This window comes from Oryx dammah, unplaced genomic scaffold, assembly GCF_014754425.2.
Source record: "Oryx dammah isolate SB20612 unplaced genomic scaffold, SCBI_Odam_1.1 HiC_scaffold_20, whole genome shotgun sequence".
Classification (NCBI taxonomy): Eukaryota; Metazoa; Chordata; class Mammalia; order Artiodactyla; family Bovidae; genus Oryx; species Oryx dammah.
In genome coordinates this window covers 45,244,110-45,271,138 of record NW_024070204.1, presented here as the reverse complement: position 1 = coordinate 45,271,138, position 27,029 = coordinate 45,244,110, and the positions used below count along the sequence as shown (strand labels likewise).

General features: G+C 41.9%; 1 protein-coding gene across 1 annotated transcript in view; it reads right to left on the bottom strand.

The window, feature by feature from the left end:
- ITGA2 (integrin subunit alpha 2) overlaps positions 1-18,065 on the bottom strand; it is a 108,808-nt gene extending 90,743 nt beyond the window's left edge. Inside the window, exon 1 of the mRNA XM_040262260.1 lies at positions 17,815-18,065. Coding sequence (XP_040118194.1) covers positions 17,815-17,872 — 58 coding nt within the window. The 5' untranslated portion in view covers positions 17,873-18,065. The remainder of the gene's footprint in view (positions 1-17,814) is intronic.
- Between the last annotated feature and the right edge of the window lie 8,964 nt (positions 18,066-27,029).

Here is a 27,029-nt window from a genome sequence, read left to right as displayed (position 1 = left end):
CAACTGAAGTTAGTTTTCCTTTTGTTATATCTCTGTTCACAGGCCATTTCTCTATAGACTTTTGGTTTTCCCCTATCATTCTAGCCTGCACATTCTTCTTCTAACTCACCATTTGCATCTCTTATTGTGATGTACTACCTTGAAATGTTATACTGTTCTCCTGTGTAAGCTTTGTCTCAATAGTTACGTAATCATTGCCTCCCCATCCTGTCTGACCTCACCTCCTACCCTATCTTTTTAGCTCACTCACCTGGCTCTTCCTTAAACTCACCCTGACATTTGCCCTTTTGTTCTGTCCCTTCTGCGTGGAACCCTGTTCCCAGAGAGCTTTCTGTTTCTGCATCAAACATCAGTCGATCAGAGCTGCCTTTCCTCATCACCTGTGGTGGTCAGTAGGTTCCCAGTGGTCCCCATCTCCTGCTATCCGTGCTTTGGTGTGATCCTCTTCCCTTGAGGGCAGGATCTGTGACTTCAAACCAATTGAGATGAAGATTTGAAATGTAGAATCAAATATCATAGAGTATTACTTTTGTATTTACATGACATAGAATTATAACTTCTATCTTGCTAGCAGATGTTATCATTTGTTGACAAAACAGAGAGGCCCAGAGGGCAAGGAATAGAAGGCAGCCTTCAGCTGAGAACCAATGGGGAATTGAGGCACTCGGTTAATAGCCCCAGACAAGATTAACTCTGCAAACAATTAAAAATGAGCAGAAGTGGATCCTTCCTCAGTTAAGCATTCAGATGAGACGCCTGCCCCTTAAGCCAGCACCTTTGACTGCAATCTTATGAGAGATTTGAAGCAGAGGATCCCAGTGAAGCCATGCCCAAATTCCTTACTCACCCAAATGATAAGGCAATAAATGTATATTAAATTGCCCTAGGTATGGTAATTTGTTATATAGCAAAAGACATAATATAATCCCAAGTTAAAAATAACTTTCCATTTCCCACTACCTGTGCAGCATTTTCAGATCCCCTTACTGTGCTATTTTTTTTCTTAATAGAGATTTATCTCATATGTTATATATTAATATTTATCTTTTTCATTTGTCTACCAACCTTGTTAGAATCTATATTTGAACAGTTAAGTTTTATAGGGGTTGACACTTCAACAATTTGAGGCAGAATGTCTCCATAGGAAAAAATTTAAAAATTGTAGAACACATTCAGATATAAAATTAAATACCTATTTATAATAAGAAAAGTAATCCTAGCAAGCTAGTTTTAAAAACTGAAAAATATTTTAAGAAACCATACATTTTACTGATTGCCTGACATATTCCTGTAATATGTTTTGCCTTGGCTCTACATCTTTTGATCACCTCTTCACTTGATAACTGTGTAAAATTGTATTCTTTAAAAAGTATTTCATTTTTTTTTGGCATGGTAAATTGATTGTTTAAAATTATTATTATTTACAGTTAAAAAAGTTTCTTTCATTTCCATAATACCTTATTTATAATGTCAGGTAAATATTCAGGATTGTTATCCAGTATCTTGTGTGTGTGTGCGTGTATGCACGCATTAGTTACTCAGTCGTCTGACTCTTTGTGACCCCAACGACTGTAGCCCATCAGGCTCCTCGGTCCATGGGATTCTCCAGGCAAGAATACTGGAATGAGTTGTCATTTCCTCCTCCAGGGGATCTTCCCAACCCAGGGATCAAACCCGGGTCACCTGCATTGCAGGCAGATTCTTTACCATCTGAGCCAGCAGGGAAGCCCCCCCGGTATGATACAGGAGCTATAATATTTCAAGGCACTTCAAATTTTCTTTTATAGGGATTAATCCAGAAACTTTTTGAACTGATGACATTTATCAACCAGTTTGTTGTTGATGTCTTTGTTGAAATATGTTAGGGTATGAAAGAGACAATGATCTGAACTTTTGCACATGTACTAAAAATATCAGACATGTGAATACATGGAAACAGGCCTGTAGTGAGGGTCCTGATGCCTAAACTTCACTTGTTTTATCTGCCTTTGTCCCTAAAAGTAGGTGCTTTACCTGTTCTGTTCAGTGTTATATTTGCCAGTACTTGGAGTATCTACATGATTATAGATCAATAAAAATCAGTTGAATTAACAGAATGACTGCTGATTGTTTCACCTTTCCAACTAACAATAAGTTATGCATCAGTTTAGTTCAGTTCAGTCACTCAGTCATGGATGACTCTTTGTGAACTGTGGACTGTAGCACACCAGGCCTCTCTGTCCACGACCAACTCCCAGAGTTTACTCAAACTCATGTCCATTGAGTTGGTGATGCCATCCAACCATCTCATCCTCTGTCATCCCCTTCTCCTCCTGCCCTCAATCCCTCCCAGCAACAGGGTCTTTTCCAGTGAGTCAGCTCTTCACATCAGGTGGCCAAAGTATTGGAGTTTCGGCTTCAACATCAGTCCTTCCAATGAATATTCAGGACTAATTTCCTTTAGGATGGACTGGTTGGATCTCCTCACAGTCCAAGGGACTCTCAAGAGTCTTCTCCAATACCATAGTTCAAAAGCATCAATTCTTTGGTGCTCAGCTTTCTTCACAGTTCAATTCTCACATCCATACATGACTACTGGAAAAACCATAGCCTTGACTAGACAGACCTTTGTTGGCAAAGTAATGTCTCTGCTTTTTAATATGTTGTCTAGGTTGGTCATAACTTTTCTCCCAAGGAATAAGCGTTTTTTAATGTCATGGCTGTAGTCACCATTTGCAGTGATTTTGGAGCCCCCTCAAAATAAAGTCTGTTACTGTTTCTACTGTTTCCCCATCTATTTGCCATGAAGTGATGGGTCCGGATGCCATGATCTTTATTTTCTGAATGCTGAGCTTTAAGCCAACTTTTTCCACTCTCCTCTTTGACTTTCATCAAGAGGCTTTTTAGTTCCTCTTCACTTTCTGCCATAAGGGTGGTATCATCTGCATATCTGAGGTTATTGATATTTCGCCAAGCAATCTTGATTCAAGCTTGTGCTTCATGCAGCCCAGCATTTCTCATGATGTACTCTGCATATAAGTTAAATAAGCACGATGACAATATACAGCCTTGAAATACTCCTTTTCCTATTTGGAACCAGTTAGAACTGGACATGGAACACAGACTGGTTCCAAATAGGAAGAAGTTATGCATACAATGGGATATAAGTAAAGACCTGGTTCATTAACAAATATAAGTTCTAGACTAATTCAAAGAAAGATGCTTGAAGTCACGTTACTGAAAAGATACATTTTGAGATCTCCCTTCTCAGAAGAAGGATTAAAAGATAGACTAACACATATGTATACAGATATGGGCATACATTTGTTGTTGTTGTGTAGTCTCTAAGTCATGCCTGACTCTTTGCGATCCCATGGACTGTAGCCCACCAGGCTTCTCCATCTGTGGGAATGGATTGTATATAAAAATATACACACACATTTCATTTTCTATTTAGAATTTTAGAGAACATTTAACTTTACTTTTTACCTGGCTTTAGGAGAATCCTAAAAGGAAGACTGACTCTATTTTGGGGTGACGAAGTGGCAAACTATGCCAATGTTGTAAGTACAAGAATTTTTTTTTTTTAACTGAAAACCCCACATATTGGACAAGACCAACAGTACTTTGTAGAGTCTAAAAAGCTTGGCCTCTGATATTGGAATAGCTCTGTGACCTTGGACAAGCTATTCATCTTCTATAAGCCACTGCTGCTTCTTTGAAATAGACCCAATCTATAAGCCTACTTTATTGTGATCAGAGAGAATAGAATAAAATTCTCAACCCAGTGTCCAGCAAATGATGTGCACTTAGTAAAGATAGCTTGCTTTTGTGATTACTTTTACTATTAATATCATTCATTATATGTTACTGACAATCGCATCTTGAGAAATTTTAAAAAGGCATGTCAGTTTGTGATCCCACTTTCACCTCTGACATGAAAAGCATATCCTGAATAAGTTTCCATTTAAGTTTCTGAGAACTGCTGTGTAATGGGTAGGAGGGCAGCGTGTCTGCAATTTGCTGACACACACTCACCATGAGGGCCAAGAAAACATTCTCAGCCCCTGGACCCTCCAGGAAGCCACGGATGCAGGAAATGGGTTACTCAGACCCTGACTTTGAAACTAAGAAAACAGACTTCAAATTCTCAAGTGTAGTTAATCATTACCTAGAATATGTATGACAACAGAAAATGGGCATAGGTCGCATTAGATCCTTGAACATGTACAAAATTACAGGAAATCATTCTCAATAGTATTGTCTTCATGCTGAAAAGAGAATACTGTGGAAAGAAGTTAGAAAATCCTTCCCCCTTCCTCTCAAAAAAATAATAAAGCAGCTAAACTTAGAAATTATAGGCCCTTTGAAAAGTACCACACATTTATTCCATAGAGAGATTTAAGCTCTACAATGTTTGGCTTATAGCTATAGTGCTTAAAAGAAAAAAAAGCAGTGCAAAGCCAAAAGCATAAAATGACCCTTAAAACTGCTTCTGAAATACAGCAGTGTAATATTCTCCTGCTTTCATTAAGAAAGAAAAATGCAGTTTTTTCTTAGAAGTCTTTGAGTGTTAAATTTTATATTCAGTAAGGATCTAGATTCTCTTCCATAAGTGACATTAGAAATGGAAAGCAGAGGACCTGGGGGGCTACTTTGAATCCTCTATTTCCGCCAGTGTCTGACACTCTACCGCCCAATGATAGGCACTCCATTGAGGACCCTTCAAATAATGAATGGTGATGAAAAGGATGAATACCAAGGATATAAATTCTGAAACATAACATTATATCTGCTTTTACAGTGTGTGAAATACTTTTCTGTTCACAATTCCATTTGATCCTCCCAGTGACCCAGCAAGGTTGGGAATAGTTTGCCTGTGACTTATCCAAAGTCATCCAGAAAAACGGCAATAAAATTAAAATCTACTCCTCAAAGGTGGAGTTCTCCCATGATGCCATGAACATGTTTGTTTAATATATTAAGGGTTCTCAGCTGGGAGCAATTTTGTCCCTCAGGGGTCCTTTGGTAATGTCTGGGCATATTTTTGGTTGTCATACCATTGTAGGGAAAGGGAATGTCTACTGGCATTTAGTGGGCAGAGACCAGGGATGTCACTCAGCATCCTAAAGTATACAGGACAGCCCCTCCTGCCACCCCTACTGCTCCATGCCCCCAAACAGTTACCTAGTCTCAAATGCCAATAATGCTGAAGTGATGGATCTAAACAATCAATGGTCTTATAAACACTATTAAGTTGATTAAGTCACTGCGGTGGTTTTAAAACATGTCTGGGACTGACTTGGGGCTCTTCCCATCAAGATGCTGAGTAAATCTCCTCCCCTACAATCTAGGTGTGGTTTGGTAATTTCTTTGATGAATAGATGCAGTTGCCTGATTTCTGAGTCTAGGTTAGAAAAGATCATGCAGTTTCTGCCACTTTTGAGAGGGACACTTGCCTTGGGACCCCTGAGTTACCCAATAAGAAATCAGGCCACCTGGAGAGTGCCGTGCTGGAGAAACCCCTTGATGGAACCACGTGAAGAGAGAGCTGCCTACCCTCTGACAGTAACCACATGAGGGACCTCAAGCCAGAAAGGCCCAGCCAAGCTCTTCTCAAAGTCCTATGCAAGAAACCATCAGAGGTAACAAATGATGGTCATCATTTTAAGCCACCAAGTTTTAGGGTGATTGGTTACACAGCAACAGCTAACCAGAACAATCTTCAGAGACTCAAAGTCAAGTGCTTTGGCAAACAGAATGTCTTTTATTTCTCTCTAAAGTATTCTGACATACAGAAGCATGGAAATCTGAACTACAGGACTATAACTCCTCAAGTGAAAATGGATTAGAATCCATTTTGGAAGTAGGGGACAAGGAGAAGTTTATCAAAGAAATTTTCAGAAGAAATTGTGAAGGCTATCTTGAAATAATAGACTGCAGGTTGGCGTCCTGGATTTCAGTCATTTTCAAAAGCTAGTTATTGTAAAGATGAGATATTTATTGGCAATACCAGATGATCTCGTGAGGCTTCTTCTAGGACTAACTAGAATATCCCACTCTAATATATTTTTCAAAAGACAGACATTTTAAAATTGTAACTTAAAATGTACTCTGATGAATATAAAGAATGAGAATTAAAGTAAATATGAAGCACCAGTTTACATTCACCAAACTGTAAGAAGTTTAAAAAAACCTACAAAAAATAAATGAAAGTCTAATATTGGTAAAAGTGGTGAAAAATCACACACTACTGATGACCACAGTGTTCAGTATGCAAGAAGAGCTAAAAAATAAAGATAAGTTTTGATCCAGTAATGTTGCTTTTGGAAATTGTCCAAAAGGAAAAAGAAAGAAAAAACTTCTCATACAATGATATTTATAGCCACATTACTTGCAATAGAGGGAAAAAACCCACAGGAAGCAACCTAAATATCCAACAATGGGACAATAGTTAACCATGACATGGCCGGATGTATTAATGTAAAGTTCTAAATATAAGGACCACATGGCAAAGCACATACAAAAGATAAGTGAAAAGAGTAAACAAGTCATTTTCATATAAACAGTAATAATATCTATGAAAATTTACTTTCACACGAATGTCAAAAGAAATATATTTTTTCTGTTAACATGAGTATCAGTACATCATTTTCTATAAGTATATTGAAATAGTCTGCTTTATAGCTATAAACTTAAAGTATTAATCAAGTTTAGCACTTTGATGGACATATTTACCTCATATTATTGAAATTCTATCTTTATTTAAAAAATTTTTTACCAATCATTTTCTGGGTGCTTACAACATGCCAGGTCCTGGGAATACAATGATAAAAAGAATGAAAGGTAATCTTAAAAGTGTATTCAGTGGGAGAGATAGTCAAGTTGAAGATAAATTATAGTGCTGCTTTATGAAAACAGAAAAGGGGGACAGGAAAGGGCTTTTTAGGGGGAAAAAACATGTCTGCACTGTCTTAATACTTTATCTTGTTATTTGTAAACAGCACTATCTTAGTTTGACATTTCAAGACAAAGGAGAAACATTCCAAAAGCAAACAAACTTTGTCAAAGTGAAAAAAAAATCAACTAAAGGAATATTTTAGCATGTTTGGATAAACCTGTAAATAAAAGGATCTCTGCATATACAAACTGGAAAGGGCTAGAAAGTTTTCAGCTTGGCATTCATTCAGAAAGTGTGTGTTTAATCCATACTACATTAGTTGTCATGCACGCTTCATTCATTCGACGAAACAAGACATGGCTCCTTTCTCAGATTTTGTGATCTACAGGATGTAAATCCAAGTAAACAGATCATTGAGATAGAATGTGACAGCTGCTATGAAAGGTCCATGTGAGAAGGACAACTAACTTGGATTAAAGGATTTATAGAATATGAGTTAGGGGCTAAATTGTATCTTAGAAAGAGAGAACACAGATAAAGGTAAGAAACTATGGAACTGTACTATTAAAAAGGGCCAAGGTCACATCTTGGGGCTTCCCTGGTGGTTCAGATGGTTAAGAACCCAGCTGCAATGCGGGAGAGCCAGGTTCAATCCCTGGGTCGGGAAGATGCCCAGGAGAAGGGAATGGCTACCCACTCCAGTATGCTTGCCTGGAGAATTCCATGGACAGAGGAGCCTGGCAACCTACAGTCCATGGGGTCACAGTGGGACACAACTGAGTAACTAACACTTTCACTTTCAAGTTCTCATCTCACTTGAACCATAGCCAAAAGTAAATAAATAAATAAAATGATACTGATCTTAGGGGCGAAAATTAAATACTGCAATAAGAAAAGGGACTTCACAATTACTACATGCTAAATGGTCCGAATGTCTGTGTCCTGTCAAACTTCCTAAATTGAAATTCTAATCCTCAAAGATGATGGTACCAGGAGGTGGGTGCCTTTGGGAGGCGCTCAGGCTTTGCCTTCATGAAGGGGATTAGTACCTCATAAGAGAGGCTCCAGAGAGGCCCCTAGCCCCTTTCACCACAAAAGGACATGGCAAAAGCCACCAGCTATGATCCAGGAAAAGAGCACTCACCACAATGTGACCTTGCTGCCACCCTGATCTTAAACTCCTCAGCCTCCAGAACTGTGAGAAATACATTTGTATTGTCTATAAGCTACCCAGTCTGTGGCATTTTGTTATAGCAACCTGAAAGAACTAAGACACTATGACATTTACATAAATTATCTAACCATCTTTCAATTTGACACTAAGACTTTTTTAAATCTGGGCTATTACAATTTATATAAAGGAAAATAAAGAGCATATAAAAGTACCTCAATTTTCAAAGCTATGTTTCCCCTCCCCTCCAAAACAATGTTAATAAGTACACAGAAAACTATGTCAATTACTCTGAAATACCTATGTTATGTACTAACATTCAGAATATGGTTACAAAAAGGTTTTATAATTCAGTGTCCATATTTTAACAAGTGTCCAAGAGGCTGTTTAGTTAAAGGACCTGAAGGAAACTGGTAAACAATTTGGGATAGAGTTATCTGACTGAACTGACCAGAAGCCAGCTTGCATTCAGTCTGCATTTCTCCGTGGTATCCATGGAAATGAGATCAGGCCTGCACAAAGACCAACAAAGGCCACCTTTGAATGAATCAGGAGAATGACAACTGCCAATGTTCAAGGCATCCAGGAACACAATGGCTTTGCACACGCTCTTCAGAACACAATGGAATAGTCTCTTAAACTGACAATGCAGCGTCCATCACTCTCTTTTGTTTCATTGCTCTGTTTAAACATTAACCTCATTTTTATACAGAAAGTCTTTCAATGATCAGGAGTTATGTACAGCTTCTGTAGTACAAACTGTCTCTAGTCTCTTTAAATTAATAACAAGAGGAACTGCAGTTACTCCTTTAAACACAGAATAATACTGCAGGAATCTTCTAAGAACTGTTTGGTCAATAGAACAGTCCATTCTCTCAAAGGAAGAAAAACCTATTTAAAAATTATGAACAGTCCCAATATTCAATGAACCTGAAAACATTACAAAAATATGCAGTTCAAGTTTATACTGGTTAGTAAATATAATTTACATGTACAAGAGTAGGCAGGCATAGACTGGATAAAATATTTGACTACAAATACCTTGAACTAATAACTTTAAGAAAATTAGGAGTAGGCTTTCTTTTCTAATTTATATTAATGGAAATGTTTAAAATGCCTTGAAAAAAACCACTGAGTTATACACAGAATAAAAGGCTTTAATATTTTAAGAACAGAACCTTTTGAAGATGACACTAATTCTCTGTGCAATATGGGACTCAGATTTCTCAAAAGATATTTTTGAGGATCTTTATTATCCTAGATAGAAATAAAGCATTAAAAGCTTAACTGGAGACACATAAATCTATAGCTACAAAAGAATTTCTTTTTTTTTTTTTTTTAGAAAATCTGACTGAAGCACTGAACTTAATTTTACTAATAGAATTGGAATATTTTTATATATTATGCACCCTAAAAACAGCTCTAAGCTTGTTAATTACAACTGCTTTAATGCAGTAAATATGTTCTGAAGCAAACAAAAGTGTATATACATCAGCTCCCTCTAACCCAAGTAGCCACTTTGGAGGGTGGGAGGTGCCGATTCCCGTAGCTCTGCAGTCTTCTCTCTGCGGCCCTTGGTTAGCTTCACCTTTCTCTCATCAATTAACATCCTCTCCATTTCACAGCCCAGAATCTGCTCTGCCTTCCTTCACGTGATCATCTGTGGTTTCTAATCTGTCCAGAGGGGCTACAGGGCATCCAGTTTCCCCCTCCTCCTTTATCCCTGACAGCATCCTTTCCACAGACATCAGTTCCCGCTTCTCCTCTCATGTCATGGGCTCCTGCCAAATATGGATGCTTCAATGTAAATTTCAAAACTACAAGGGTACCATGCAGTACCGTAAGTGACAGAAGCAAAAAAAGACAAAGGAAAAAAACCCTCATAATAATGATGTCTACACAAGTTTTTCCAATGTTTGCTTTTGAGCAGACGTTCCCACTTCAGTCCTCTAGCTCCTTTCTCCTCTCTTCCTGTCAAACTTCCGGACACTTGTCCCCACCCTTCATCTCTGGTTGACTCCTCATCCCACAACACTCTGGTTGTGCTTTTGTCCGTCAGCGAAGACTGCCCTCACCAAGGCGTCAGATGTGCCTGACAGGGGAAGGAGCTGATCCTGTGGACCAAGCTCTCGAAACACTTCTGTGGCGCCCCAGTTGCCACAGTCCTTTCTTCCCTCCTCCAGCTGCGCCTTCTCTCTCCCTTGGTGTCTCCACTTCCTCATCTGACCCTCTAAGGTGGCTCCTCAGCTTGTAGCCAGAGTCACCTGCTAGTCTGTCTCCATCTGACTAATCAACATTACGTCTTCAATCCCTCTCCAGATGCCCAGACTCCTCCTCTCTATCCCCATCTTACTCTCGCTCCTGTTCCTAACACAGCTGCACACAACCAGCTAATAACTGCACGTGTACATCTGGCCGTCTCAAACTCAACCTGTCAACCTGCACTGCTCTCTCTTTCCTCTGATCCCGCCTTCCTTCAGCCTTTCCTGTTCCAGTGAATGGCCCCCCCCATTGAATTATTTACATCAGAAGCCCAGGTGTCAGTCTTACAGCCTCCCACTCTTGTCAATCAATCACCACATCCCGTCGATTCATCCTTAATTCCTTTCACATCTGTCCCCAGCTATCTTTCCCTACTGCTGCTATCTGGGTTTGGACCACTGCCATCTCTAATGCTGAAATGAGACCATTCACTCCGCTGTCCCCTCCTGCTGCCAGGGTGATCTGCCAAGGAGCCAACCTGAGTGTATCACTGCCCTGCTCAAGGCCCTTCAGAGCCCTCCAACGGTCCTCAGAATAAACTCCAGGCTCCTTGCCAGGACTTATAAAGGCCTTTCATGGTAGAGTGCCCGGTCACCTCCCAGCTCTCACTTTCTGTGAATACTTTGAGCAATGTGCTCCTGGCATAATGGCCTTCTCCTTTCCTATTCAAGCATCTGAGACATCTGGCTCAGGAACTAGGAGACGGAGCCTACTCTTGATCACAATAAATTATCGCTTACAGTCATCCAAAGCACTTCACAGCAGAGCTGAATGGTAACGATTATTCCCTAGGATGGCCTCTCCAGAGTTTGATACTCAAACATGTCTCAGTGATATTTCTCCATCCTCTGAATTCAACATCTAGTTGTATACCACTCATTCAGCAATTAATTACATGAGACCATAAGACACCTATTATGTTATCAAAATTTACGTTACATGTTTATGTCATAGGCATAGACAACACAACAATAGAAACAACACAAGTTTCAAATTACATGCAATTTTTAAAAACACCAAGAGGTATGAAGACTTGAAATTTCAGTAACTCAGAAGCTCAAAGTCAGTATCAAGGACCTGCTTTCTTTCTCTCTTTCCACTAGGCCAGTGTGTTGGCTTTATCCCCAGGCTAGCTGACATCATGGTTGCAAGATGGCTATGGCTATTACAAGATTCCCATCTAGACCTGACAATATGCTTATTAAAGAGTATCTCTCTTAGGAATAAAAAATTCTTTCCCAAAAGTCCCTGAGCAGATCTGTACCACTCATTCAGCAATTAATGTATCTGTACTTATTCAGCAATTAATTACATGAAACCACATGACATCTATTAAGTTATAAAAACTTAGTTATATCTTTGTTATAGGCATAGACAACACAACAAAAACAAAACAAGTTTTAAATTACACAGAAAGCTTTCTCCACATCTCATTGGCTAAAATTCCATTATATGTCCATGTCCAAATCAGAGAGTAGCAAGAGATCTGGGGCCACCATCACTGGTTCAGTTCAATTACCCTTCAATTACCTCCTAGTTGTGCAAGGAGAGATTAACCCAGTAATTGGGCTTCTGTCAGAAAGGAGGATGGCAGGGTATGAAATTGGTTAGGCAGCCCCCTCCCAGGGACTGAGACAATTTCTTTCCCTCATGTGCAGATGTGTTCCAAGTAGCTTACAACCTCTCTGGACCACGTTTCAAGTTCCCTATGGTTCTACATTGGACCCAACATACTGCCTTACATAAAGCAAATGTTACATAAAGATATGATCAAAAACTAGTTTTATGGAATTCAGTGTAACCAGAGGAGCAAAGCACCTACATCTCATCAGAAGGGGGATCATAGGGATCACTTTCATACACAAGACCTATTGTTGTCTCAGGATTTGTGGTTTCAAGATTCTTCTCTTTAGAGAGTCACTATTCTGTGTGCTCCTCCTGGTAAATCATTAGTTACCGTAACAAAAGCATACACACACTCCACATCTTGGAGTTACTGATTAGAGTAACTGCTTTCCATGGTTCTTTCCCTCTTATGCTGTGTTTAGCTTTTCCATAATGTCCGAAGCTAAGCAAGGCTGATTATGACTTTGATGGTAGCATTTATATGATGTCAGGATGATACTTTTGGTCCCAAATATTTTCCCTATTCTTCCTGAAATGTTTTACATTTTCTTTTGAATAAGTGCTGCTTTATTGATAATGTATAAGAGCAAACATTTTTGGCATGTAAGGGCCCCACGTATCACTTCAGTTCAGTCACTCAGTCATGTCCGACTCTTTGCAATCCCATGAATCGCAGCACATCAGGCCTCCCTGTCCATCACCATCTCCTGGAGTTCCCTCAGACTCACGTCCGTCGAGTCCGTGATGCCATCCAGCCATCTCATCCTCGGTTGTCCCTTTCTCCTCCTGCCCCCAATCCCTCCTGGCATCAGAGTCTTTTCCAATGAGTCAACTCTTTGCATGAGGTGGCCAAAGTACTGGAGCTTCAGCTTTAGCATCATTCCTTCCAAAGAAATCCCAGGGCTGATCTCCTTCAGAATGGACTGGTTGGGTCTCCTTGCAGTCCAAGGGACTCTCAAGAGTCTTCTCCAACACCACATTCCAAAAGCATCAGTTCTTCGGCACTCAGCTTTCTTCACCCTCCAACTCTCACACCCATACATGACTACTGGAAAAACCATAGCCTTGACTAGACGGACCTTTGTTGGCAAAGTAATGTCTCTACTTTTAAATATGCTATCTAGGTTGGTCATGACTTTCCTTCCAAGGAGTAAGCCTGTTTTAATTTCACATATCACTTAAATTCAAATAAATATGGGTGTCTAGCTGAGTTGGTTTGAGTAGTAGACGTGATTTTTGAAACAGCAGATATGTTATTTCAAATTTAGGAAAGATAGAGTGTTGAAATATCTTTTTATCATATCTTGAACATTTTGCCCAAATGAGAGTTATTATGGGGAAGTAGAGTAGGTTTACATATGTTTTCAGAAAAAGACAGACAGACATGGTATTTAAACCAGTACATTCTTGGTGATGACTATGAAGTTGGAAAGGAAAATGAATCAAAGAGAACCGGTTACTTCTAGCAATCAACATTCGGGAACAACTCTGTGACTGTCCCCTTGAAAGTAGCTGCTGGCTAATGTCATCTAAGAGGAAGCAAATCAGCCATAGAAGGGGATGCTGTTGGTCTTGTACTTGATGAAGAACAGGAAAGGGTGATCACAATGGAAACACAAATGGTGCTGATAATACACTAGAAATTCTTTATTTTTGACACACTGAATGGTCTTTATTTTGCTGAATGTCTAAAATTCTACCATTAGATGCTCATCTCTTTATTTTAACAGGATTCTTCCTTTTTCATATGTCCAGGGCTGTCAGCACAGTAAGACAGAAGCAGCCATCACCTACTTTAGAGGGAATTCACTTGACCTGATGCATTCTCTCAGTGTTGAAATACACCTGACTTGGTGGTCACCACAGAACAAGGCGGTACAGGCAATTTGGAATTTTAATTTGTTAGGAAAGAGAAGGTGCAGTATTTAAGCAATTACTTCCAAAGCTGGCTGTATATCAGAAATGTATGAGTAATTGTTTTTAAATACCGAATGGCATGGTGTGTGCGCATGCATAGTCATGTACGACTCTCTGCAACCCTTTCGGCTGTAGCCTGGCAGGCTCCTCTTTTCATGGGACTTTCAGGCAAGAATACTGGGAGTGGGTTACCATTTCCTCCTTCAGGGGATCTTCTTGACCCAAGGATTGGATCTGCATCTCCTGTGTCTCCTGCATTGCAGCAGGATTCTTTACATGCTGAGCCATCAGGGAAGTCCCTTAAAAACTGAATCCTAAGCCTCATTCCATGAATGTGAATCAAAACAGTGGCTCCAGAACCAGTATTTAGGAGAGTAAAGCTTAGTGTACATTGGGCAGATGTAGATGGAGAGTCGTGGAGGAAGGGAGTTACCATATTAGATGGTGGCCTAAGGTGGTTGAGGGGCTGAGGCTCAGTGGAGAGAGGTCATTGAGGATAGGTCCTGGAAATAAGAGATTACTTAAAATTTCCCTTTTTATTATAAAAACTTCCCTACTTTATCATTTTACTCGGGGTTGTCTCTTTTAACTTAGGACAAAGGTGAGTTGCAAAGGGATGAGAGATAAAGGGAAAAAGCATCAAGGCAGTGAAGGCAAAATAACATAATCTGGAAAATATTCTAATACCAAATATGGTATGATCAAGTGCAGTCAGAATACAGAATGGTGTGCACAGGTGTGTACGAGTGGCTCGGGGATGTATGTACTGTGCTTGTGCCTGTGTGCAGTGCGTGTGCTTGTGTGTGTGTGCAGGGCGAGTGTAGTAGAGAAGAAGCTGAAGAGGAAGGCTGCGGTCAGATGGTGAAAGACTTTATTTATGACATGCCGCAAAATTGGGACTTTGCACTACATGATCTGGGCAGCCACTCAATGTTTGACACAAGGGGGTGACTGGATACAGATAAATGTTTAGAAAGATAACCCTGGTGACAAAGCAACAAACACAGTTAAACCAGCTTAAAAACAGGAGGGGTCCAGAGACAAAAAAGTGAGGGCCTGAACTGGGTGGGAGCAGAAGGCACATGAGTTGGGGACAACAGACAGAACTTGGAGATGGGCTGTGAGGTTGCCAACAAGGGAAGAGATCCCTGATTTTCATGTTTGCAGGATAATGCTGCCATTAAACACTAATAGATGACATAGGAGGAGAGGTATCCACTTTGGTTGAGGACACGAAGTTACCTAGGTAGAGATATTTACTGAACCAGAACTCAGCAGAGGAGTCTGGCTGGAGATGCTGACCTGAGTGGGGAGCAGGCCCAAAGAGAACCAGTAGAAGGAAGAGGATCCAGCATGGAACTCTGTGAACACCAGCAAGGACTGGGTCAAAGAGCCAAGCCTGTGAAGGAGACTAAGGAAGAACAGCCAGGAAAATAGGAGACAAACCGGGAGAACAGAAGCCAGGGATGGACGGTGTTTCAGGAGGAAAGAGGGGCCAAATCACATACTAATGGAGGACCTGCTTACTAAGAGGGAAATTAGAATATTTACAGCCAGAGGGGAAATTAGGGATTTGAAAATATTCATTAGACAGTGGTGACATGGGCAGGGTACCAGAGATAGCAGAAGACGAGGCCTAGAATCCAGGGGCAAGGATTATCCTTGGCCAAGCAACACGCTAGAGAGTGTAAGTGACGTCATGCATTTAAAAATCACATTCCCTTTCCTCTATGGACCTTGGTTTATGGATTATCCAGGCCTCTTATGGTCTTTCTTTTCCAGTCTCAACCTGCTGGTTACCACTTCAATGATTGCAAGCACTCAAATCAAGGAAGATCAATGAAAGGTGATAAATACGAAACCAAACTAAGAGCACTGCTTTTTCTTAAATACCTGTGAGAATGTTTACAGACAGCCAATCTGAATCTAAGTGTTAAAATGAGATTTGAGGTTTTTAAGTTTCTACAGTGGTTAGCTTATATGCTGGAGTGTATGCTAGATGTATAAATACACACACACACATGAGCCTTTTACATTTTAATTTTTGGTATTTATATTGAACAATTATACATGGATATAACCTATAAACAACTACAAATATGTATGTAGAATAATGATGAGTGCTCAAAAATTTTATACAGATAAAAGGGTCATGTCATAAAAAACTGTAGCTGTCACAAACTGAGAGCTTTCAATTATTCACTTTAATCTTGGATATTCATGGTATCAAAAAAATGATGCTGTTTTTCTGGGAACTTGGGTTCAGATCACAAATGAGAAAGCTTTATTACGATCATCCTGAATTAAGAGAAAACCTGTTCCTTGAGTATGGAAATACCTGGAGCAGGAGGAAGGAGGAACTACATAAACTGTTTGGACAGATGTCATTTTATATCACCTCTGCTGGCTTGCAGCAAGGTGTCGAGTTGTCCTTGTTAACCAACTCTGGAGGAAAAAAAACTCGGAACTGACTTTATGCCTTGCAGTACCACATTCCTCTAAAGTTATTTCTCACTGCTTTGTTAAGAACAAGCCTCAACACTTCGAAAATACGAAAATGATGTTATATTTCCATAGCTTCTGTTAATAAAGGGTACTTAGAGCTGAAAAGCTTGGACTGAAGGGTCGATTAGCTCTTAGGAAGGTGGTGGTCTCCAGGGACTGAATCTCAAGGTGAAAGTAACTTTATGTGAAACCTCTAGATTAGGGTTGATGGCCCATAAGAACATCTTTGGGGTCCCAGGAGAGAATATCTGAGGTAGTAGACCCAGGATTAGACAAGAAAACTGACTGATGCCTATTCTCTGCTGGGGTGAGGACTATTTCTCTTTCTCTGCTATTTTTCTGTACTTCTGCTATTTCTCTAACCTGGAGCAAAGGCTACAGGATCTTCCGCATTAGATTTCTCTCAGGATCAAGGACAGCGACTGGCGCCTCAAAGGAGGGCAGTTTAGCAAAGATTTATCCTCTTGGTATAAACATTTGAAAATAAGACCACTTTTTTTTTTTTTGCTAGCTATTCAAGTTACAAAATACAAATGTGACTCCCCCACTCTACCCTAAAAGTAAACTAAAGTTCTTGAAATAAGCACACACGAGGCTCTGGATAAAGTCTGGACAACGCACTCTTGATGGACTGTGGTCGCGCAGCAGCTGGGCACCCCCAGACTCATTTCCCCACTTGGTGAAAAAGGGGTCAGGGGAGGGGCGGACCTGGCTATCACCGCCTTGCCCTAGGAGCTACAGCTGCGGGTAATTCTTTTGTTGTAGCTCAAGAGATCGAGAAAGTGGAAAAAACTTTTTCCGGACCTAAGTTTGCATTCGTTGAATAGACGACGTTACAACAATAAGAGGAAGGCAGAAGGGCAGAATTCCCCTCTGCCAAGCATCAAAGAGGCGCTTGGTTTTCCTACGTCCCCCAAGGGAAGACACAGCAGTGCTGCGTTCTGGAGAAATGAGGACATTATTCACACGCTGCGGGTTGAAAAATAAGCTTAATGGGCTCCCGGGCTCCTGCAAAGCCACCAGGCATCGCGCTGAGGGTCAGGCTACCTCCCAGAACCGAGTTGCCGGGATGCACAGAACCGCGGAGTCCGGGTCTGGCGGGGCACCTGTCTGAGCCGGACAGCAGGCGCCCCGCTAATCCCCACTCCCCCACGCTTCTGTGCGCTTGCGTGTGTGCCTGAGAGAGAAGCGCGCTCCCAGTTAACTTCGAAAGGTGCTTTACAGACAGGGTGAGACACGCCTTATGGGGACACCAGGCGCGGGCGAGCCGGAGCCGGGATGGGGAGTCTCTCTCTGTCCCGCGGGGAAGGCTGGAAGCCTGGGTCCACGTGGAATCAGAGCCGAGACGCAACTCGCCTGCGTCTCGCTGGCGCAGAACTCCTGGCTCGTGCCCCCACCCGGGGACCCACGCAGGTTCCTCCTGCAACCGATGCGGAGCAAAGACGTCGCTTACCTTGACTGACCATTAACACCAGCTGCAGCGGCGTGCCGCCTGTCCGTCCTGGCCGCATCTTGAGCCCGTCGCCCTGGCGCTGGAGCTGCTGTGGGTTTGCGCGGGGATCCAAGGACACTGAGACTCTCCAGAAGCCGCCCCGAAGGCTTCTCTCCCGCTCCCGGGCGTGAGCCGGGAAAAGTTGCCCGGCAGCTCCCGGGGCGCCAAGGCCCGCCCCTTAGCCTCGGCACACCCCAGACCTGCCCCGGCCGGCCCCGCCCACCCTCGCCGCCCCGCGAGCCGCACCTGGCTCCTCCACACCCCCGGAAGCCTCACCTACACTCACACACACCATCCCAGCCCCGAGATCCAGGAAGCCGCGGGGATGGGGACCGCGTGCCTGGGGGCCCTTCCTGCCTGCACAGCAGAAGGCGAAAGTCAGGCAGTCATCTACCCCGCCCCCCGACAGTCTGACGTAAGCCCGGGGGAGACCCCGGGTCCCGGAGAGACCCTGGCCCTCGTGCAGGCCTTCCGGCTCCTGGCAGGGGTGGGACGGCTGGGAGGAAGCCATGAGCCTCAGTCACCGTTCTCAGGGGCTGCGCGGTGCCTGCCTTCCTGCTTTTCCCAAGTGGGTGGAGAAACGGACAAAAATAAGCGCAGAATGACCAGGTTAGAAACTAACCCGACAGGAAAGAAGATCTGCCCACAAGTTATGATTATCCCGAAGTGATATTTAAGCAAGAGCTGCTGCAAGAACTGGAGGGCGGGGCGGGGGGGTGCGTTGGGGGGCGGTGTTGTGTGTGTTAAAATTCTCATTCCTTCCTCTCCAAGATAATAAGCAGCTGACTTCATTGTTAACTTGAAGGGATTTACTTAAAGACACAAAGACCAGTGAGAGCCCCGGTATGAACTCGTGATGCTTCCTGTTTGCATTACATTGTGAGTATTTTCTTCCATTATTTCAGGCCCAGGTCTGGAAAGAGAACATTCCATAACTACTTCTGAGCTTTTTACTTCCCAACCTAAGAAATAGGAGAATCACTTTTCTTTAAATCTGAGTTTTCCTCTGAAAGTTTGCCCACAAATTCCCAGCATGTTGCTGAAGCCAGGATCCTTCCAGTAATCAAATATTTTAATAAACTAAATGTAAGGAGTTACTAGTCTAATCATTATTATTAGCACCATTCTAAACCTTTATGAAGCAGGTAACTATGAGAAGGAGCTTCGCTTGTGGCTCAGACAGTAAGGAATCCGCCTGCAATGCAGGAGACCCAGGTTTGATCTCTGGGTGGGGAAGATCCCAAGAAGGGAATGGCTACCCACTCCAGTATTCATGGCAATAGTCCATGAGGTTGCACAAAAAGACATTTGCCCCTTGGAAGGAAAGCTATGACAAACTGAGACAGCATATTGAAAAGCAGAGACATTACTTTGCTGACAAAGGTCTGTCTTGGTCAAAGCTATGGTTTTTCTGGTAGTCATGTAGGGATGCTCACTGGACCATAAAGAAGGCTGAGCACCAAAGAGTTGATGCTTTGAAATTGTGGTGCTAGAGAAGACTCTTGAGAGTTCCAAGGAGATCAAACCAGTCAATCCTAAAAAAAAAAAATCAACCCTGTATATTCATTGGAAGGACTGATGCTAAAGCTGAAACTCCAGTACTTTGGCCACTTGGTGGGAAGAGCCAACTCATTAGAAAAGCCCTTGGTGCTGGGAAAGAGTGAGGGCAGGAGAAGAGGGTGGCAGAGGATGAAATGGTTGGATAGCATCACTGTCTCAATGGGCATGAGTTTGAGCAAACTCTAGGAGATAATGAAAAATGGGGAAGCCTGGCATGTACCAGTACATGGGGGCACAAAGAATCAACTGAACAACTATGAAAAGGATGGAGTGCTTGGGACACTGCCACTAGGAAACAAAGTGGTTCAAGATGGGAAGGACTTAATTGGTAAAAATCAAATACTCCCCTTTACCATAGCTAGGGCTGGAGTCTTGAACTTTAAAGTATTAAATTGGTGTTTATCAGGTGCTACTGCTTATAATCATGACTATAAACTCAGTACATTTGATTCAAAAATATATAGCCCCTAGTTCTTTCCTGTTTTCTTATCTGTCACTAACTATACTTACTAATCCTTACAAACACTTGAAGGCATTTTTTTTCTGCCCTGTGGATGCTACTCACCTGCTTACTAAGACTGCAGTGGCACCTGAGAATATGTAGGGGGCCGCTCACTAACCCTGACACCCAATCATGATGCTTCTCACAGGCTTACTGCAGGAAGTCAGCCAGGTTTCAGGGAGATGAATATCTGTCTGTTTCCTTCTGACTCACTGAAATGTGAGTAAGTGTTTGGAACAGACCCTTGTTTGGGAGGCAGTGAGTTCTCTTCATGTGAGACAGGAGTCTGTGCTTTGTCTCAGAGTGGCTGGAGAGGAAAATGTACCTTTCTTTGCTTTTGTGCTCAGAACTAGACAAATTAACATGCTGGCATGAGGTACAGGATAAATCAGGAGCTATATTTTTCCAGAGCAGGCAACAATTTCACATTTCAAGAAACAAAGAACCAACTTCTACCCCACATTAAGTTTTTTAAGAGTGTAAAGTTTTCCTGACACAAAACAGTTTGAGAACTCCCACCTTAATCATCCTAGGAACTATCCTGTCTAGGTGTAATTTTGCTGGTCACCACATTCTGAGTAGGAAATAAGACTAAGGCAGGTTTTCTGAAACTCTTTGGTCTCAGGATGCCTTGGATAAATGAATGCAAAAATGTGATTAGGTATACTATGAAATGTTATTCAGCCATAAAAAGAAGGAAATTCTGCTATTTGCAGTGACATGGATGATGAACCTAGAAGACTTTATGCTAAGTGAAATAAGCCAGACAAAGGCAAATACTGCATGATCTCATGTGAAACCTAAAAATGTTAACTTATTGTACAGAGAGTAGAATGGTGGTTACCAGGAGCTAGGATGTGGGGAATAGGGGGCGATGTTGATCAAATGGTACAAACTTTCAGTTATAACATGATTAAGTTCTGGAGACCTAATGTACATCATGGTGCCTATAGCTAATAACACTGTCTCGTATACTTGAAATTTGCAAAGAGAATAAATCTTAAGTGTTCTTACCACACACACAGAAAAAATAAATATATAAGATAATGAATATGTTAATCAGCTTGGTTGCAATTATCTCACAATGTATATGCATATCAAAACTTAATTTGTCTATTTTAAATATATAAATGTTTTAATTAATTACTTCTCAATAGAGCTAGAAAAAAATATTGAGGATCCCAAAGAACTTCTGTTTATGTGAACTGTTTCTATCAGTGTTTAGCATGGAAAATATTGAGACAGATATATTTTCAATATTCATGTGTTAATTCATCTTAAAATAACAGTAAAATTTTACATGTTAACATAAATAATACATTTTATGAAAAAACTTTCCCAAAATAAAAGAATTAATGAGATGAATGATACTATTTTACATTTATGCCAGTCTTTTTAATATCTGACTTAAAAATAAACACTTGAATTCTCTTATCTGTTTCTGCATTCAGTCTGTTGTAGGTAGTTTTCATGAAGTTATATGAATTAACCCATCATCACACAGATACATAGATGGAAAAATAAAACGTAATTGTGGATATTCCTCTGATACTACACCAAAATTCAACAAGTGGTGTTTTGAAAAGACTAATTATGAAATCATGGGTTAAATCCCATTTCACCTGCCTTCCTTCATCAAAGTCGTTTTAAAACTCGCATGTCCTCCAAGCTGCATGTAGCCTAAATCATGTTTGCCTGAGTAGTTTTCTAGAAATGTCGGGTCAGCTGTGTCTAGTTTGAGCCGAGCTGGCTGAGACTGGATAGGACCACCAATCCTTGAGCCAAGTGTCCTGGGTGACCTTTGAAGCTGCAGAGGTCTGTAGCTTTGTTACACCTTCACAGAACCGTGATTACTGCACCTTTTTCCAATCACCTTTCCCTATGCTCCCCACACCTCAGACCGCCCTGCTTCTTCATTCGTATCCTGTAAATACCACCAGCCTTTTGCCCTCAGGAAGATGGACTTGAGATTTGTTCTCTCATCTCCTTGCTTGGCTCCCTTGCAAATAAACCCTTGCTATGGTGCAAGCCTTGGTGTCTATCTTTTGGATTGGCCAGGGGTTGGGAAAAGTGAACCTGCTTTGCTAACAGTCACAGTGTGAAACCTGAAACCATTATCAGTGAACTTTCCTACCCTAGGGCTGGTTTGTAACACAGATGAAACTTGAAATTGGTCCTTTACGGAGTATAATATGGTGGGGGAGACAGGCAAGTAAACCACTGGCTACAGGACAGCATCCAATGAAGTGAAGTCGCTCAGTCGTGTCCGATTCTTTGCGACCCCATGGACTGTAGCTTGCTAGGCTCCTCCATCCATGGGATTTTCCAGGCAAGAATACTGGAATGGGTTGCCATTTCCTTCTCCAGGGGATCTTCCTGACCCAGGGATCCCACCTGGGTCTCCCACACTGCAGGCAGATTCTTTACTGTCTGAGCCACCAGGAAAATCTCTAACATCCAATAGGTACAGGCAGAGAATAGCTTAGGGTCACAGAGGGGCTCATCTGAATGAGACCTGGAGGGTCCTGGAAGATTTTCTAATGAATACTTACACTACATTTAGAAGGACTTCACTCGGAGTCAACTGCCTCTAGTTTGGGCTGAGCTGGTTGACTGAATAGGACCACCAACCCTTCAACTAGGCGTGCATGATGGTCAGTACGCAAAGAGCAAAGAGAGATGGAAGAAATGGTAAGATGGAAAGAGAGATGGCAGATGCAAACACTGCAGATTGGTATGTGCCTGCGTGCTCAGTTGTGTCCAGCTCTTTTGTGATCCCATGGACTGTGTAGCCCACCAGGTTTCTTTGTCCGTGGAATTTCACAGGCAAGAATACTGCCATGGATTGCCATTTCCTCCACCGGGAGATCTTCCCAATCAGGGATCGAACCCACATCTTTTGCTTCTCCTGCATTGGCAGGCAGATTCTTTACCACGGCACCACCTGGGAAGCCCATAGAGATTGGTAGGTGGCAGTTTTAATAAACAAGAGAACTTGCTCATGCAGCTTTTCATGGGCAAGATAAGTGGGTCTCTGTGCCCTCCTGCAAGGTAAAGAGTTTATACAGAGGCCTTCTTTACTGGCATTCAATCACATGTACAGTTCACATGGTCTCAGTAACACATTACTCTCTCAAGGCTTGGAGTGGCTCCTCTTGAAGGAACAGTGGGTAGAATGTACATCCTGTGAAATTGCCAGTGTCCAGCTCTCCTAATATATTCTCTTTTTCTTTTTTATATAGTTTGAGGAGGTTTCTATGCATAGCGCTAGCTTACCTTTAAGGTGTATACGTTTCTCCAATGAGAGATCCTTGAGGACTTGTCTCATTAACTTCTTTTACTCACAGTCCTTAAAACAGGGCCTGTCATAGAGCTGATGCACAATAAAGGCTTGTACATTTGTTCAACTAATGACTAACATCTTCATTAAGGTAAACCAGAGAAAAGAAGAAGTTAAGTTTATCTCTTAGAACATGGAAAAGCTCAATGAAGGGGAAATATTATTCATATATACTTTAGGTTCTTTTAAGGAAATGCATCATGGGATGGATCCAGCCAGCTGCATGGTTCTCTAACTGTTCTGATCTCTCTGAAAAACTTGGATGTTTAAGTTAGAAATCAGCCTTTTTCTCAGATGGGGAAAAATCAATCTTACTTAGTCTAAGTCAAAGAATAAATTAATTGAACTAATATGAGGAAATTTCAGAGAACACAAAGAAATACAGCCTGGTTTTAGAAGTGGTGACTGGGAAGATAAGAACACACTTCACTTAACAGCTTTTTGGGAATTACATGAGTTCCTGGCTTGTCTTCCTGTGTGTACCTGCATTCTTCTCTCTGTAGACTGACTTCCTCTTTAATTATTCATCATTTCCAGTGCCCTGTAACTTAACCTGAGGCTTCCCTGGTGGCTCAGTAGTAAAGAATCCACCTACCAATGCAGGTTTGATCCCTGGGTTGAGAAGATCCCCTGGAAAAGGAAATGGCAACCCACTCCAGTATTCTTGCCTGGGAAAGCCCATGGACAGAGAAGCCCTTGGACTACACAGTCCATGGGGGTCACAAAAGAGTCTGATAAGACTAAACAACAGCAACAATAACTTAGACCAGCAAGTATCATTAGCTTTCCATGGCCCATCTCTAGTCTTCATTCTATTAGAACTAAGTTTTACTCAATACAGAGTCTTCTTTAGCTTGACACTTTCATAAGACCATTCATGATATTCTTTTTTTCTTAAAGTCCTCTGCCAATCTTTGATTCTTTAGGTAGTTGTTATTTCTTTCTGAAGCCAAGACCTCTGCTTTCTCAACCATTAGGCAATTTAACTTTTAGTGCATCCTATGAGCGACACTAACTCCTGCTTTATTTGAAGTAATTTTGTTTTTACCATTTGGATTGGAGTCAGTCCTTTTAGATGGAAACAAATTTCAAATGTTTAACATCAAAAAGTCAAACAGAGCCAATTTTGCCATTAGGATTTATCTGACTGGCAGCCCAGTGAACTTTGTTTACACATCAAAGGAATGAAATCAGTGAAGATGAGAGAGCCTCAAAAAGATTTTGAACTTAAGTTTTGCCAGGAATCTCAGTCTTAATCACTTCATCTTTTCTGCCTCTCCATCCTCTAGTATGCTATATGAGAAAGCACCAGCTATATTCCTGCCTTATGAGACTTAAGTGAAAGTCGCTCAGTCGTGTCTGACTCTGTGAACCTGTGGAGTATGCAGTCCATGGAATTCTCCAGGCCAGAATACTGGAGTGGGTAGCCTTTCCCTTCTCCAGGGGATCTTCCCAACCCAGGGATTGAACCCAGGCCTCCCACAATACAAGTGGATTCTTTACCAGATGAGCCACCAGGGAAACCCAAGAACACTGGAGTGGGTAACCTATTCCTTCTCCAGCTGATCTTCCCAACCCAAGAATTGAACCAGGGTCTCCTGCATTGCAAGTGGATTCTTTACCAACTGAGCTATCAAGGAAGCGACTATTTGCCTCTAAGGCTATGTCTAATTTTCTCCCAGAATTTGTCTCTCTTATACATTCCTACAGTTTCTATCATTATCCTTCACCTGAATTAAGTGGAGAACCTTGCAGTAACTTGACTTTTATGCGTTCACTTATACTTATTTAGCACATACCATGTGCAAGAGAAGGCAATGGCACCCCACTCCAGTACTCTTGCCTGGAAAATCCCATGGACAGAGGAGCCTGGTAGGCTGCAGTCCATGGGGTCGCAAAGAGTTGGACACAACTGAGCGACTTCACTTTCACTTTTCACTTTCATGCATTGGAGAAGGAAATGGCAACCCACTCCAGTGTTCTTGCCTGGAGAATCCCAGGGACTGGGGAGCCTGGTGGGCTGCTGTCTGTGGGGTCGCACAGAGTCGGACATGACTGAAGCAACTTAGCAGCAGCATGTGCAAGCTAATGGGCTCAGTACTTGGTGAGAACCAATATGTTGGCTACTTGTCCTCAGTGAGCTTGAGATCTCTTCCCAAATATTGTCCTTAAAGTCTTGCTCTAGCAGAAATTGTATGAAGCATATGAGCGGAGGATATGGAAGTACATTCTGGTTGATGCCATTCAGCAGAATGAAAGAACATTTGGGTACATTTTCTTTAGATTCAATATGAACCTTTTTTGTTTGTTTTGTTTAGTCACTAAGTTGTGACTCTTTGCAACCCCATGGACTGGGTAGCCCACCAGGCTCCTCTGTCCATGGGATTTCTCAGCAAGAATGCTGGAGTGGGTTACCATTTCCTTCACCAGTGGATCTTCCCAACCTAGGGATCGAACATGCATTTCCTGCATTGGCTGATGGATTCTTTACCACTGAGCTACCAGCAGAGCCCTTTATAAAGGTAGGGGAGGTGGCTTACACCATCAGAAACCTCTGAATCTTAAGGTCAATTCAAATGTTTCCAGGTTTAAAGTTGAGGGGCCTGGCATGCTGCAGTCCATGGGGTCGCAAGGAGTCAGACATGACTGAGTGACTGAACTGAACTGAACTGAACATTTTTCAAGCCCTTAGAACTACATACTTTCACAGGATATGCTAGGGTAAGGCCATTCCTTTTCTTCTTAGAGTTGCAGCCCAGAACATGTACACAGAGGTTGTAAACTGAAACTTAGCTTGCCAGTCTCTGAGTACCAATGAGATCGTACTCATGCAAATGCCCAGATGTTCTCCTCTCACCATTCTCTCTTGTACATGGAGGGCACTTCTTGAGTCCCTGGGTTGAGACTTACACACCTGTGCTCCAAGATCAGTCATGACTGCTGCTGACCCCCACAGCTTGAAGTGGTGCCCTCCCTCCTCAGCCACCAAGTGGGTATAGATAGATCCCTTTCTCTTTCTACTCTTGTGATAACTTCAGACTTCACGCTGACACATCAGCTTATGAACCTCCTCTCAGTCTGACATTGTTTAGATGGACGCCCTCCCTGAAAGGCTGGCTTTTACTCCAAAGTGTTACTGGAGCCAGGGAGGTTCACCTGTGGCCTCCATACTTCCATCCCCCTCCCCAGAGTGCATACTTGCATCCAGGGCAGCTGAGTTTCAAGGCATTCAAACAAACTACCACATTATATTCAGAAACACTGTTTCCTCCTGACCCTTGGCTTTGCTTCTGGGTCTGACTCAGCGTTTTTTCCACTGTACTTCCTTGAAGTTTGGCTTCTGTTCTTTTCCATTCTCCGCCTTCTCCTTCCCCAACTACCTAATTCCACATGACACGTATGACTAACTCTCATGACCAACCCTAGCACAAACCCCTGCCATATATTTATATATGGAATTTTTAAGTAGAAAGTCATAATAGTGATTATATTTGTTTTTTCGTTGATAATCGCATGAGGTCAAATTGACATGCATGAACTGTACATATTTAACTTATATGATTGGTGGTTCAGAATGTAAAGTGTCTGCCTGCAATGCAGGAGACCTGGGTTCGATCCCTGGAGAAGGAAGATCCCCTGGAGAAGGAAATAGCAATCCGCTCCAGTACTCTTGCCTGGAAAATCCCATGGATGGAAGACTCTGGTAGGCTGGAGTCCCAAAGAGTTGGATATGACTGAGTGACTTCACTTTCTTTCTTTCTTTCTTTTCTTTCA